The following is a 15,119-nucleotide window of genomic DNA, read 5'->3' on the forward strand; positions in this document are numbered from 1 at the left end:
CACGTTGGGCAAAAGATTCTTGCATTGCAGTGGGCTGGACTAGATGACCCTCAAGGTCCCTTCCAACTCTACAATTCCATGATTCGATGGGACAGCTGCATATTCCTGCCTCACAGGAGGTTGGGCTAGATAATCGTCAGGGTCCCTTCCAGCTCTGTGATTCAATGATTCTACGTACCTCCTTTTAGGCATCGCACCACATATTAGCTGCTGAAGACCTTCCTCTTTCAACAAGCTTTATAACTTGAGCTTTTACCCAGTATTTAAAACTGTACTGGAATAGTTTTAAAGATATTTTATTGCCTCCATGGGATCTTTCAAGAGGAAGGGTAGGATATGTGGATGTGTGTGTGATAGAGACAATTCTGTGCACATTTACCTGGTAGTAAGTGTCGCTGAACTCAATGGGCAAGGGAAGTCAATGGTACCTGTGATCACAGTTGCATTCCTGGACCTTTGGATCAGTTCATTTCCAATTTTGTGTATTTGTATTTCTGTACTGTTTTTCATCTACAGAAAGAAGTATCAAAGTGGCTCACACAGTAATGAAACAAAACTATAGTCAATAAAAATAATCACCCAGGGCAGCAGTCAACTAAGTTTTACTCAGAGTAAACCCACTGAAAATAACATACATTGCCAAGTTAGGTCCATTATTGTCAATAGGTCTACTGTGACTTAGTTTAATACTATGTCCTCCAAAATTGTAAAATCATCAGAATAGCAAATATTAGGAGAAAGTATGGGTCAACGGGTATGTCTTCAGTGGGTAGTGAAAACATCCCACCATTGAGGCAAACCTGATCCAATTGGGGAGATTTATTTTATTTATGTATTTATGAAATTTCTGTGCCACCCTTAATCCAAAGATCACAGGGTGGTTTACAATATACAGTAAAAGCAAAAAATATATATCATAGTAGCAAACAAAAACAACAACCCTCCGATACAGAGTTTAAAAGGCTGTGGTTTGTTATTTTGCAAAGGATGCCTTATATTCCCAGTTTGAGAGGTTTATATTCACAGGAAAGGTGTAATGGAACTTATGCTATATGCACACATTTAATTTGGGAACAGCGTGCTTGTTTTTTTCTGCATAGTCCACACAAAACTTAGATTCCTTGCACAATTTTTCTCCTCAAAAGCAAACTGAAAATCTGTGTTACTTCGTGATGTGCTCATTTGAAATCAGATGTAGGCAGTCCTGGAAGAGGGGGCGGGCTGTATCCACACCTGCCCAATTATTATGTGGCGTGAGCATGTACCAAGATTGCAACCAGCACTTTTTTCATTCACCTGGGGCATGTGCAGGGGGAGGGAAAGGAATGGATAACCTATTTAAGGGGAGGGTTTTCAATCATCATCATAATTTACCATTTATACCCTGCCCATTTGGCCAGGTCTCCCCAGCCACTCTGGGCAGCTCCCAACAGAATATTAAAAATACATTAAAACACCAGTCATTAAAAACTTCCCTAAACAGGGCTGCCTTCAGATGTCTTCTAAAAGTCAGATAGTTGTTTATTTCCTTGACATCTGATGGGAGGGCGTTCCACAGGGCGGGTGCCACTACTGAGCAGGTTCCCTGTAACCGCCAGAAGGCCCGCGGCTCTGGACCTCAGTGTCCTGGATGAACGATGGGTGTGGAGATGCTGCTTCAGGTCTACTGGGCTGAGGCCGTTTAGAACTTTAAAGCTCAGCACCAACACTTCATTGTGCGTGGAAACGTACTGGGAGCCAATGTAGGTCTTTCAGGACCGGTGTTATATGGTCTCGGCGGCCACATTCCAACTAACCACATCCATGGTTGTGGATGCCAGGATCTAGAATCAATCTTGATTGAAAGCAGCATGTTGAGAATAAGCATGACTAGTCCCAGATGGAGAAAAACTACATGTGTGCAGCATGTACACAGCCTTAGTTCCTTGGACCCTGAATTAAAGGATTGCTCATTTATTTAAATGCCATCTATAAAAGCAAGAGCCTTTTCTGGAACAAAGCCTACAAAATATGGTAGTGAAATAAATATCCATAGACACGTACTTCTGAAATCTTGTAATTAGGATAGCATTTTTTTAGTTGTTTTTTTTATCAGATTTTTTATTTTTATTTGGAACATGATGTTCAAATGGCTCAAAAGGTCTTCCTTTTTATTTTTTTACCCTAGACTTGTGTGTGCGTGTGTGTGTGTAAGTGGCTTTCCCACAGGAGATGGGGGAAATCTGGCATTTGAATCTCCTCACTTCCTCCTATCCAACAGGAAAGGAGTGTCTTTTCTACAGGAACTCCTGTGTTATATAGTGGAATCCACCCTGCTGGGCAGGAAATCCCCTACAGGAGAGGTGGAATTTTATTACTCCAGGATTGTAATTCTGGAGATTTGCGAGAACATCGGATAGACCGGGTGTTGTTGTTTTTTAATGCCCTGCTTAATTTTAGCATCTGGAATAGCAGAAGCAAATAGTGGAGTATCTGTGCACATAACGGAAAGATCACAGCTGTCTTCCTAGTAATGGTGATATTCCTTTTCTGACCTATTATTCATGAGTTATTGAGGTGGGGACGGTTAGTGTGTGCATCATGTTCGCAACGAAAAGTGCTCACTAGGGCGCTTAGTCTATTTATTGGCAGATATTCACCGTCAGCTTTCTAGTACAGAAGGGCCATCGCCGCCTGATGCAAGCGTACACTGGGGCAATGGAAAACTGCCAAGCACAACACTCTGAAACTTAGTAGCTTTTGTTGCTAATCAGGTCCCTAAAAGCTCGTGAAATAAGGCGAGGAAAGAACACATTGTGTCGCATATTTCTGTAGGGTTTTAAGGCTGCCTGTGTACAGAACTGCTGCAATCTGTACAACTAACCTGCCTTCAAGTGTAGCTTGTGTTTTTCCCCCTCTCTTTCTCCTCCTTGGAACCTCTTCTGTGATAAATAGCAAGGCTACCGCTCAGCATGCCCTAACACCTGGGAATAATCATGCAAAAATAACAGCGAGGAACTGCAAAGCGTCTGTTCTTGACATTAACTTTCCTCAGCTTGACAGACTGCCACCAGCAGATGTTAGACTTGTGTACCTTTCCCCTTCCCCACCCCCCATTTGAGATGGCTGCCTTCTCAGCCCTCGTACGTTGCCTCAAGAGTTCTTTGGGGGACTTTCAACCAAATACAGTGGTACCTTGGGTTAAGTACTTAATTCGTTCCGGAGGTCCGTTCTTAACCTGAAACTGTTCTTAACCTGAAGCACCACTTTAGCTAATGGGGCTCCTGCTGCTGCGCCGCCGCCAGAGCACGATTTCTGTTCTCATCCTGAAGCAAAGTTCTTAACGTGAAGCACTATTTCTGGGTTAGCGGAGTCTGTAACCTGCAGCGTATGTAACCCGAGGTACCACTGTAAAACAAAATATTGGGTTTGCTAACCCTGTGATCTTTGAAGAAGCAGCGATAATAGCAACGTTCTGAGCGGCGTTTGAAATTAGGAGGCATGTTTTTTGTCTGAAACTTGGGGATGCACCATTTACTTCTGACTCAGGAAATGGTTCCCCTTGCAAATGTGTAAAAGTAGCACATGGTAGACGGTGTATTCCTTAAGACTTCTGGTGTGGGCACACTGGCTTCCTCCCCACCCTCCCCAGGACATTTCTCCTGACATGCTAGCTTTGCATGCTCAAGGGGGTCTTGTTTTTGGCTACCTTGAGATTACTCAGATCTGATCCCTCTTTTGTCGTCTGAGCTGGTACCGTTTAGGAAGGTCTGTAACATGTGTTGTGTCTGCGCATTTGAATGTGTATGTTAGACATCAAAAATCCACTGAGCCATATTTCCTGTTTAGCTTTACTGCTCTGTACCTGCCTCGCTCTCTTTCCTTTAGTGTCATAGCATTTTAGGGCTGGAAGGGATTTGATGTTCCCATGAAACGCTGTTGCAGCGGGTTAATGTCTCTCATATATAGATCTTCTTCTTCTTCTTCTTCTTCTTCTTCTTCTTCTTCTTCTTCTTCTTCTTCTTCTTCTTCATCCCTGCCCATCTGGCTGGGTTTCCCCAGCCACACGGGGCGGCTTACAGCACATCCAAAAACATAATAAAAACATTAAGCGTTGAAAACCTCCTGATACAGGACTGCTTTCAGATGTCTTCTAAAAATCGTGTCATTCTTGAAATCTGAAGGGAGGGTGTTCCACAGGGCAGGCACCACTACCGAGAAGGCCCTCTGCCTGGTTCCCTGTAACTTCATTTCTCACAGTGAGGGAACCAGCAGAAGACCCTCGGAGTTGGACCTCGGTGTCTGGGCTGAGCGATGGGGGTGGAGATGCTCCTTCAGGTATACTGGGCTGAGGCCATTTACTCAAGCAACATTCTCTTTATTTATGTCAATATAAGCACAGAGGATTCATAAACAAATAGGACGCTGATTGCAGCAACTATTCCAACCTAGAATTCCAAGGATTCTTTCTGTTTTGAGAAAGTAGACCATTTCACAAAGTTTTAAGACATTTAGAAGAAGTAGACTAATTCTTTAATGCTGGATGCTACTTCTGCTCATGGGTTACAATTTAGAGAAATTTAAGTATGCATGACACATTTGGGATTCTGTCTTGTGGTCTTTATCCAGGAGACCATAAGTGCATCATAACTCCCCCCCACACCTAAAATATTATCAAAATATTGTGTGAGCGGCACTGTGCTTTGGGAACTTAAATTACATAAATTACACCTATTAGGTCTGCTTCTCCAAACTCTGGCACTACAATATGAAGCCTGAAACCTGAATGCAGAGTTCCCCGCTACCGAGGAATCAATCCACATGTGGAAACTTGTAGTTTTACATAGACACATTTCTCTAGAATGACCAAGTGTCTGGTGTCTTGTCATTTTGCAGAGCTTCTTTTATTTTCTAATCCAGAGGCCTCAATCAAGACTGGCTTGTTATACTTTGTGCATTTGTCGCCATCCCTCACAATTCTTCTGTTACGCCGCCTTCTTTTGTATAAGAGCATTTAATCTCTGTAGCAACATCGAACTCCTTCAGGCATCACAGAAAGTTAAACATCGCCTGTCTCTTTGTCAGTGTCTCTTACTGTAACGTGGTTTTGAAGTCCTGTTTGGTTTTGAAGAGCAAAATGTTTTCTGACTAGGACACCATCTTGAAGTGTCTTAACATTTATTAATAAACACAGTGTTTATTTATTTGCAGCATTTATACCCCACTATTTTTTCCTCCTCCTCCCAGTCTTCTTTAAAAGATTCTAAATTTGTGTCTTTTATCAGTGCCGTCAGTTTTGCCATCTCTGCAGATTGCAAGGCGGAATCTGTCAGTTTTAATGTTAGTAACCCATTCTTCTCCAAGAAACTTAGAGGAGCATATGTGGGTCTGCCATTTTATCCTCCCAGCATCCTCGTGAGGTGGGCTGGTCCAAGGTCACCCAGGGAACCATTTATCTGAGAGGTCTCTCCAAATCCTCATGGTCCAACAGAACCTTGAACTCACTTGTTGACCAACTACCCCCTACTGGATCTCTTAAAAAAACAACCCACCGATTTGGAGAATTTTCAAATAATTTCACAGGGTTCTATCTATCTATGAGGGGGTATAGCTTGAGCCGACACTGTGCTGCTCCACATCTGGATAAATGCTGGAGAAAACACAGGAACCAAGTGCATTTGCATTACTCCGAAAGCCTGAAAAGAAGGCTGGAGGGCCTCTGTTATGAGAAGTCTGTGCGGCAGCCAAAACTCATGTAGTGCAAACTTTGGCCCTGTGTCTTGAATGCAGTTCAAAGATAAATATTGGGTTTTTTTCATCCTTACTAGTTTGACTAGTTTGCAAGGAACAGCTGTTTTTGAGGTCAGTTGGTTTTCACTCGCCTGCATGCTTGATTTCTTGTTGAAAAGCTTTCCCTCCCCCCCGCACCCTTTCTTTTAACGCTGCCAACATCTTAAAAGTCTGATGGCAGCAGGATAAACACATAACAGAAGTACAGAGCTTCTGTACTCTGCTGCGCTTTATTTCATCCCTCCCTTTTTTGGGGTCAGGTAGTTGCCAAACCTAGAGATTCAGCCGTCAAGTTTTAACCAGCATAGAATAAGTTTGCCTTCCAGGTTTTAAATAAAGACTATTGGTAGGTCTCAGTAGGAAACGTAAATTGCATCCCATTTGTCTGTGTACTATGTTTGTTTAGAGTACACTCAAACCTCAGATCCCGAATGCCTCTGTTATCGTACATTTCAGCTCCCGAACACTGAAAACCCAGAAGCAAATGCTCCGGTTTTTTAATGTTTTTCGGAACCCGAATGTCTGACGCAGCTTCGGCTTGAGTGCAAGAAGCTCTTGTAACCAACCAGAAGCCACGCCTTGGTTGTTGTACGTTTCGGAAGTTGAACGGACTTCCAGAACAGATTACGTTTGACAACCGAGGTTTGACTGTATACAGGTTACATTATGCCAGTGGTCAGCAAAACGTTTCAGCAGGGGGCCAGTCTACTGTCCCTCAGACCTTGTGGGGGGCTGGACTATATTTTGGGGGGGAAAACGAACGAATTCCTATGCCCCACAAATAACCCAGAGATGTATTTTAAATAAAAGAACACATTCTATTCATGTAAAAACACGCTGATTCCCAGACCGCCCGCAGGCGGGATTTAGAAGGCGATTGGGCCAGATCCGGGCCCCGGGTCTTAGTTTGCCTACCCATGCATTATGCTATTGTATTTTCAGCTGCTAGTTTATCCAAGGAAAGATACTCTGAAGGAAGGGAAAGAATATAGTTCTTCTACGTCCAATACTCCAGTCTTACCTGTCACACAAAGACTTTGGGATTACTTAGGTGGGGTTGGGGACGCAAGTGGTGCTGTGGGTTAAACCACAGAGCCTAAGACTTGCCGATCAGAAGGTCGGCGGTTCGATTCCCCGTGACGGGGTGAGCTCCCATTGCTTGGTCCCTGCTCCTGCCAACCTAGCAGTTCGAAAGCACGTCAAGTGCACATAGATATATAGGTACCGCTTCGGCGGGAAGGTAAATGGCGTTTCCGTGTGCTGCTCTAGTTTGCCAGAAGCGTCTTAGTCATGCTGGCCACATGACCCGGCAGCTGTACACCGGCTCCCTCGGCCAACAAAGCGAGATGAGCGCCGCAACCCCAGAGTCGGCCACGACTGGACCTAATGCTCAGGGGTCCCTTTACCTAGGTGGGGTTAGTGCTGTCACCTTTATCCACTTATCCACCCTGCACTTCCAGTGTGCACAAGATTCCTGTCTCCACACAACCAGTGGCCATTTCATTTTATTTCATGCGTCTGATGATTTCATGCCACACTAACTTAGACAATTTCTAAGATGGCTCAACTTATTTTTCATAGTCATAGTAGAATGGAGCCCATATTAGAGAATAAATGATAAAAAGTCATTTCTAAATAAGATGCTACCTCAAATTACTGTTGATGTCTTAGTTGGTTCGTGATCCTAGGCATCTGAAATGCCTGGGAGCAAATATTAAAGCAAGCGATCAGAATGTCTAATAAGGAGCTTTCCAAACTTTTCCTGTTGGTGACACACTTTTTAGACATGCCTCATTTCCGCAACGCAGTAATTCGGTTTTGCAGTAATTCAGTTTTATTGAGTTTAGCAAACCGGAAGTTAAAGGGAACCCCTTTCTGGCCTTGGAAAGAGCACGGGGAGCGTTTGTGTGATACACCTACACACTGCAGCCAAGACAATAATGTGTCGCAACAGACAGTTTGGCAAGCTCTGGTCTAAAAGGTAATAATTCGGTGAGTCACTCAGTGGTCACACTGACGGAGTTTGAAGACAAAAATTCCTAAGTGACCATAGTTATTTGAAGAGGATATCGAAATATGTTTTGATTGGCGCATCTTGGTATCATGTGACTTTTTGGGTACTGCTTCATAATGTGTGGAATTGCTGCATTCAAAACTCAATGTGTGTATAAACACAATCTTTCCTAATACCTTCAGCATATGACAGACTGTGTCTTTGTTTTTGTTTTTAGGTTGACCCCCTCTTTACAGTGCCTGCACCTCCGCCTCCTATCTCCAGTAGTCTTACACCTCAGATTCTGCCTTCCTACTTTTCCCCATCTTCCTCCAACATTGCTGCTCCAGTTGAGCAACTTTTGGTACGGACTCGTTCAGTGGGTGTGAATACTTGCGATGTTGGAATAGTAACGGAACCTGAATGCCTTGGACCATGTGAACCTGGGACCAGTGTGAATTTGGAAGGGATTGTATGGCATGAAACCGAGGAAGGTAAGCTGTGGTTTCTCTTCCCATTTTGTCTGAACGTTGCATCTGCTTCACAAGTTTGTTAGCAGTCATATTATACAGTACTGTTTGTTGTTAGAACTAGAGGAAATTCCCATCATATCTCTTCCAGTGAAACCAGCTACATTTTAAATAAAATAAACTCTTGATACATGATTGTACCGAGTGGCTTGATAAACCTTTAGGATAAGATTGAATGTATTTTTAGATATTGAATGTCTTTGTTTAAAAATAAAATGGTTTACAGTGTAACGGGATAATGGTGCAGGAGGAAGTGTTTTTAAAAGTGATACAATTTTAGAAGTATATCTGAAACTCACACTTCTATATTTTAAAACATTCTATGCAATACCCTGCACAGGCAATCTGTCTTTAATGTGAGGAGATTTCCTGAGCATTCGTTTTAATTTTTTATTGTAAAGAAAAAAGATTTGTGCTGCATGAATACATTTTCTGGTGACGTTAACAGTTAGGAGAATTTGCTTTTTGAACTGGAAGTTTCTGAGAGAACATCAGTCCATGGAGGTTTCATGTATAAGGCACATTAATTAAAATAAGGCAACCTGTTGCTTGATGAATAAGCAGGCATTTATTGAAAATAATTAAGAGATGAAACTTTGGTCAGGAAAAGAATCAGAAGTGTGATGACTCTTGTTAAAATTAAGGCATCAGAAAAAGCTTTTCTTTGTCATGGGCGCAGATTTTTTCCATTATAAATTCCGTAAGATAATCTCTTATTGCCTGAATTTACTGTTATCAATGATGGAATTATTGTACATGCCGGCCTAATTGCTGGTTTTGACGTAGGATATTATATCTAATCAGAACTGTTGGAATGGGTGCTGTTACAGATGTTTTCTCATGTTTGCTTGAGCAGTGTTTAATTACTAGTGATTTAATAGCCGCTGTATTGGAAGCAAGAAATTCCATTTCAAAAGTGTCCTACAGCAGATCAGCTGATGATAAATCCTAACATGCTTCAGTTGTATGCGCAACAGTAGTTCATTCTGTGCAATGATATATAAGGCACCAGCAGAGTGCTTTACACTGTCTGCCTGGAAATCAATAGAAAGATTCTGACTTGCTTGCTTTTATATGCTCTCGTCCATCCATCTCTTTTGCTGCGCACGCTTTCATCAGATTCGTAATCTAGATTGATCCTTTTAGATTGTTTTCAAAGCACATATAAATTCTGTTTTAAAATATGCAAGCTGAGGTGCCCGACTCTCTCCCTTCATGTTCTTTTCACTGACCTGCATTAGCCAGAGTTGGAATGTACGAGTGTGAATTGTGGTGACATGAAAGAGCAGTAGCTTTTAATAGTGTTATTCTTGCTGAGTAAACTAAACTTCTGACCCCCACTGAATTAAGAAGTGCGCCTTGTTAAAGGTCTGGAGGGCAGCAGTGTGGTATTTTATAATGTGCCTCCATGCTCGCAAGAATGATATTCTGTCTGCCTGCTTTTGGTACTACTCGGATGTGCTCAGCTGAGAAGATTTTTATTTATTGAAATTGCCTGATCCAGAGTCCCTGCCTCTGCTTATGGGAAGGGGTGTATAGTCTAGGAAACTCCGCCAGTTATTATCCATTCTGTTTGTGCATCTGCAAATCTGGGACATTTGCGTGGCATTAGCAAGATGACTACTCAGCCTTCAAAGCTGCAGAGAATAGGGAAACAGGATAATAAAGGTTTCACTTGTTGATGTCTAGCATATTGGAAAGCTTCTTGAGTAATATTAATAATGTCTTAACACTGATAAATCCCTGAAAATTGTTGTGGGCTTCTAAGAAAGGAAAGAATCAGATCCTGATTTAATATAGGAATATTAAGCTGAATATATTAAGCTGAGCCTTCTAAATATGGGAAATTCAATAGATGTGGCTGTTTGGTGGTTTTTCCTTTGTGACAAAAATTACCTGGTGGTATAATGCTATGTAATGAAAAATTGCTTATGCTTCAATCCAAGACACAATTGCAAGTAAATTCTGTTAATTTCATAGATCCTTAGTACATTTAGCAACGGGTTCTAACGGTCTCGTTTACATGTTAGTGTTTGGGGCACACTTCTGGCTGACTCTTAATGTGCAAATCATGGTTTCTAGGGAGCAAGCATTGAATCTGCACCAAGCCCAGGTGTCTGAAGTGTTATGCATAGTTTTACACTTCAAATAGTGCATTTACATTGGAGGATAAGCCAGGTTTTAGTGACCTAACAGTCAAACATATGGGGCAGAGAGACATACACTGGTTGCAGTTGCTTTGTTATTACTGTCAAACTTCGTTCTGCGTCCACCTCCGCTTGCATCTACTTCGGCGAATGTCTGCGGCAAACCCGGAAGTACCGGAAAGGGTTACTTCCGGGTTCGCCACATGCGCAGAAGCGCTAAATCGTGCTGCATGTGTGCGCAGACATGGCACTTCGACGTGGGTCATTTTCAGCTTGCGGATGGGCCTCCGGAACGGATCCTGTCCACAAAATGAGGTTTGACTGTAATTTATTTAAAAAACTGGGATTTCTCTAAGGCTGAGTGCGGCTTCCAGCAAAGTAAACCGTACAACAGTGGCAGCAAAACTATGTAAAAAAAAACCATCAGTCTCTCCATCAAGAAACCACTAAAAATAGTGTACTCTGTGTCAACAGTCCCACAGGTCTAGACATGCTCACTCAACAGCTCTAAGGCTTTTGGAAGAGCTAGGCTTTGCATCCTTTAAGAAAAGCTCCAGAACAGCTTTTGGACCTCATCAGAGATGTTGTTCTGAAACCTTGAAATAATTAGGTTAATGGCCCTTGCTTCTCGTCCCTGATGTATTCACCAGATGTATCAGTTGCTTGCATTCACACAGTTAAATACTAAACAGTGAAATTGGTAACTTTCGTCCAGACAACAGGGTAGGTACAAGGATGATCCGAATAGCAGTGATGCACTCCTGAGGCTCAAGCGTGATTCATACCTGAACATGGCACCTTTTGCGATGTTTATGAGAGACAGAAATTGTGTTGGATGGGGTTGAGCCGGGATCAGTTGTGCAGTGATCACAACCAGTTTGTAGGAGGTCTGAGCTGCACATATGGCAGCCATATACAAAATGCAGTTTGAGCAGCTGCAGTAATTCCTTGTAAAAAGAGGAAGATAAAGAGGAGCTGGTATTAACGGCAGGTGTAATGAGAACAGTGTGGCATATAAAAGAGATGCAGTTTTATTTTGCATGGAGATCTTAAAATGGTAATACGGGCTGCTCTAGTGTAGTCCCCCCACCCAAGCCATATCTCTGCTACCTGCACTTTGAGCGCATGAGGCGCTTCTTGTGTGGCGCTTCCAGAACGGGTACTCCAATAAAAAAGGCAAGCTGCTGTTTGATAAGGCAATCCCAAACTGTACTGTTCAAGGGAAGGCCACTTATGGCCTCTGTTACCATTGTCTAGTTACAAGGACCTCCATCCTAGCAAGAATACAGTGGGCCCTTGGGTTACGTTACCTTCGGTTACCGTAACTTTCAGGTTGCGAACGCAGCAAATCCGGAAGTGTATACTTCCGGGTTTAGCCGCACACACGTGCGCAGAAGTGGCGCCTCATGTTGCAGACTTTCCAGGGTACGTACGGACCCCCGGAACGATTTAAGTTCGTATCCAGAGGGTCCACTGTACCAGTAATCGGGACTCAATTAGGGATGGGTGATAATATCGTGCAAAACCAGTTTGAAGTTGCCATCGTGAAATTGGTTCCATAATTTTTGACCCAGCAGTATATCGCGAATCATGATGTGTGCCAGGGCCGGGCGATAGATCGTTCAAAACTGGTTTGAAGTCCATATCATGTTATCACAAATCATGTTTTGTGCATGCGTTGGTGTACTATGCAAGTATTACAGTGTGGGGAAAACTGTGAAGCCAGCCAGTTCCTCTGCATAGCTCCATCCTTATTTCAGACATTATGAAGTATCAAGATGTTTAGCTGGTGGTATATCGCGATGTAATAAACCAGGTATCATCCAATCTTACTGTTTGCCTCTATGCAGTTCCATCCTTATTTCACACATCATGATATGTTGGTATATCGTGATGTTTAGCTGCTGATATATTGTGATGTTGAAAGCCAGATATCTCCCAGCCCTAGTCCCAACTGGAAAAAATACCTGTTAGCTACTCATCCCTTTATTCTGCCATTGTCAAAACTGATTTCCCTAGTCTTCATCGCACCTTCTCTCTTTCCCCCTTCAATATGCCCCGTCTTTGGGATTGTAAGCCTTTAGGGCAGGGCTTACACCATAGTTTGATTTATGTACATCACCCCCACATCAATACCGCTTTTAAATTGTTATTTGTAGTTATCTTTAAATTGCTGTGAGCTACTTTGGGATATAGTCTTCATCTGCAAAGTAGGATAATTGTATAATAAAAAACAAGATTCCATAAGTGTTAGGCAGCCTACAAGTATTGCCATCAAATGGCTTGTTTTTCCAGTTGAGGGCATTGGAAAACATCTGCATGACTGACCAGGGAAAGAAAAATTGCTGTTATTGGGGGTGGAGGGGGTGGAGAAGGGACTGGAGTCAGGTGAGATTACTGCCATTAATGACATCATTAATGGCATTTCCCTGCTGAGAAGAAGAAAAAAGTGGGGAGAGGCCTCAAGGGTAATAATATTGCTATACTAAAATCTGTGTTTAGTTCAGACCTGTTCTCAAGTGTAGCAACTGGGAATATGTTGGCAGACTGAAGACTTCAAAAACTGTGCTCCTCTGGTCAGTTTGCAGGAAAGAAAAAAAAAGCCAACAGTTCATTAGCTGACACAAATCTTTGTAACCAGTCAGACTCAATTAAAGTAAAATATCTGAGAAGAGAAGACTATTTAGATGATAACAGATGGGCTGCAATGTAAGGTTAGTGAGGGCAAATACAGAAGCTGTCTTGATAGTTGCATCTAAGAAGGCTGATATTTATCACTAGTTTGACTGTGTTGGTCTGTATTCAAATAACGTAGGCCACTCAGAAGTCACTATGCAGTATGGAATAAATTAAAAACACATTTTAGTATTATTAATGGTAGTATTGCCAATACTATTACAGTGGTACCTTGGTTCTCAAACTTAATCCGTTCCGGAGGTCCATTCCAAAACCAAAGCGTTCCAAAACTGAGGCACGCTTTCCCTTAGAAAGTAATGCAAAATGGATTAATCCATTCCAAACTTTTAAAAACAACCCCTAAAACAGCAATTTAACATGAATTTTAATATCTAACGAGACCATTGATCCATAAAATGAAAGCAATTTACTATAAAATAAAGACAGTATTGTAGATGATAAAAAAATTAAAATTGATTTTTCCCCCCTTCTCTGCACTGATGATGATCATTGTTTGGATGGGGGGCTTTTATCCATTTCCGCAGTCGCACAATCAATCAATCAATCAATCAACCAGTAGCTGAACTGGGTTCTAGTAAAGGTAAAGGTACCCCTGCCTGTATGGGCCAGTCTTGACAGACTCTAGGGTTGTGCGCCCATCTCACTCAAGAGGCCGGGGGCCAGTGCTGTCCAGAGACACTTCCGGGTCACGTGGCCAGCGTGACATCGCTGCTCTGGCGAGCCAGAGCCGCACACGGAACACCGTTTACCTTCCCGCTAGTAAGCGGTCCCTATTTATCTACTTGCACCCGGGGGTGCTTTCGAACTGCTAGGTTGGCAGGCGCTGGGACCGAACGATGGGAGCGCACCCCACCGCGGGGATTCGAACCGCCGACCTTTCGATCAGCAAGCCCTAGGTGCTGAGGCTTTTACCCACAGCGCCACCCGCATCCCTCGAACTGGGTTCTACACAGTCACAAAAACAAATTAACCGAAAAAGCCTCAAAAACACAAAATAAATTTCAAAAACAAAAGACCCAAACGTCATCCGTTCTGGAAGTCCGTTTGACTTCCGAAATATTCGAAAAACAAGGCACAGCTTCTCATTGGTGCAACTGCCCCGGAAACAATAGCCGACAGCCGCATCGGATGTTCGGCTTCTGAAAATATGGTAGTTTGAAAACGGTAACACTTACTTCTGGGTTTTCGGCATTTGAGAACCAAGGCGTTTGAGAACCAAGGTTACCCCATGTAGTAGTATTACTGTTACTTTTATTATTTCTTACAGCAAGCAACATATGGATAGGCTGGGTAAAAAAACACACCCCAAAACACCTTTACACTTCCACATTCACAAATACGATTTCTCTAAGGATGGGGAATCTGAAAGATTATATAATTAACTGTGACACAACCGTATATCATCAGCTGCTTAAGGGGCATTTTGAAGAAAAGAAACCGCAAATATTTATTCTCTCTGGTTTTGGCTGCGAACAGCTGTAGCCATCAGAAGTAATTGTTCTTATGAAGGGTTTTATGCTTGAACGCTGATCCAAAGACAGCCATCCTTCACCTGCCTGCCACTGGTTCCAGAACAATCCGTCACCTCGTCGCATTTGTCTCCGCTCTGATTGCTGGGTTGGCATTCCAATTCTTCGTAACAATCTGTCCTTGTTCGATAATAAACACAGACGAGGGGTAGTTGTGTCGCTTTTCTTTTTTAACAAGTGGTATCCTCAGCTTGTCGTGTCCTGATAGTTTGAGAAAGAAAATGAAAATGGGGGGGTTTTTTGGTCCTCATTTTGTAAAAGCAATTTTTCATCGAGGATTTAAGAAAGCAAGTTAGATCCCTCTTGTCAGACATAGGTTTCTATTCAGTTACCTATAGCATCGCAAACCTCTCTTAGGAAGGTAGTAAACTGCATGGATCTCTTTTTCTTTTCTTTTCTTTTATTGTGCCACCGCCTAGCATATTCTTAACTGACCTTGCAGCTCATTAAGTCC

The 15,119-nt window shown here is 42.6% G+C and overlaps 1 protein-coding gene across 3 annotated transcripts in view; it reads left to right on the forward strand.

Annotated features, from left to right (window-relative positions):
- Positions 1-15,119, forward strand: part of ZNF608 (zinc finger protein 608) — a 124,535-nt gene that overhangs the window by 50,024 nt on the left and 59,392 nt on the right. For all 3 annotated transcript variants that reach the window (XM_028749388.2, XM_028749389.2, XM_028749387.2), the window contains exon 3: positions 8,001-8,256. In XM_028749388.2, coding sequence (XP_028605221.2) covers positions 8,001-8,256 — 256 coding nt within the window. The remainder of the gene's footprint in view (positions 1-8,000; positions 8,257-15,119) is intronic.

The sequence above is a fragment of the Podarcis muralis genome, chromosome 11 (genome assembly GCF_964188315.1).
Source record: "Podarcis muralis chromosome 11, rPodMur119.hap1.1, whole genome shotgun sequence".
Classification (NCBI taxonomy): Eukaryota; Metazoa; Chordata; class Lepidosauria; order Squamata; family Lacertidae; genus Podarcis; species Podarcis muralis.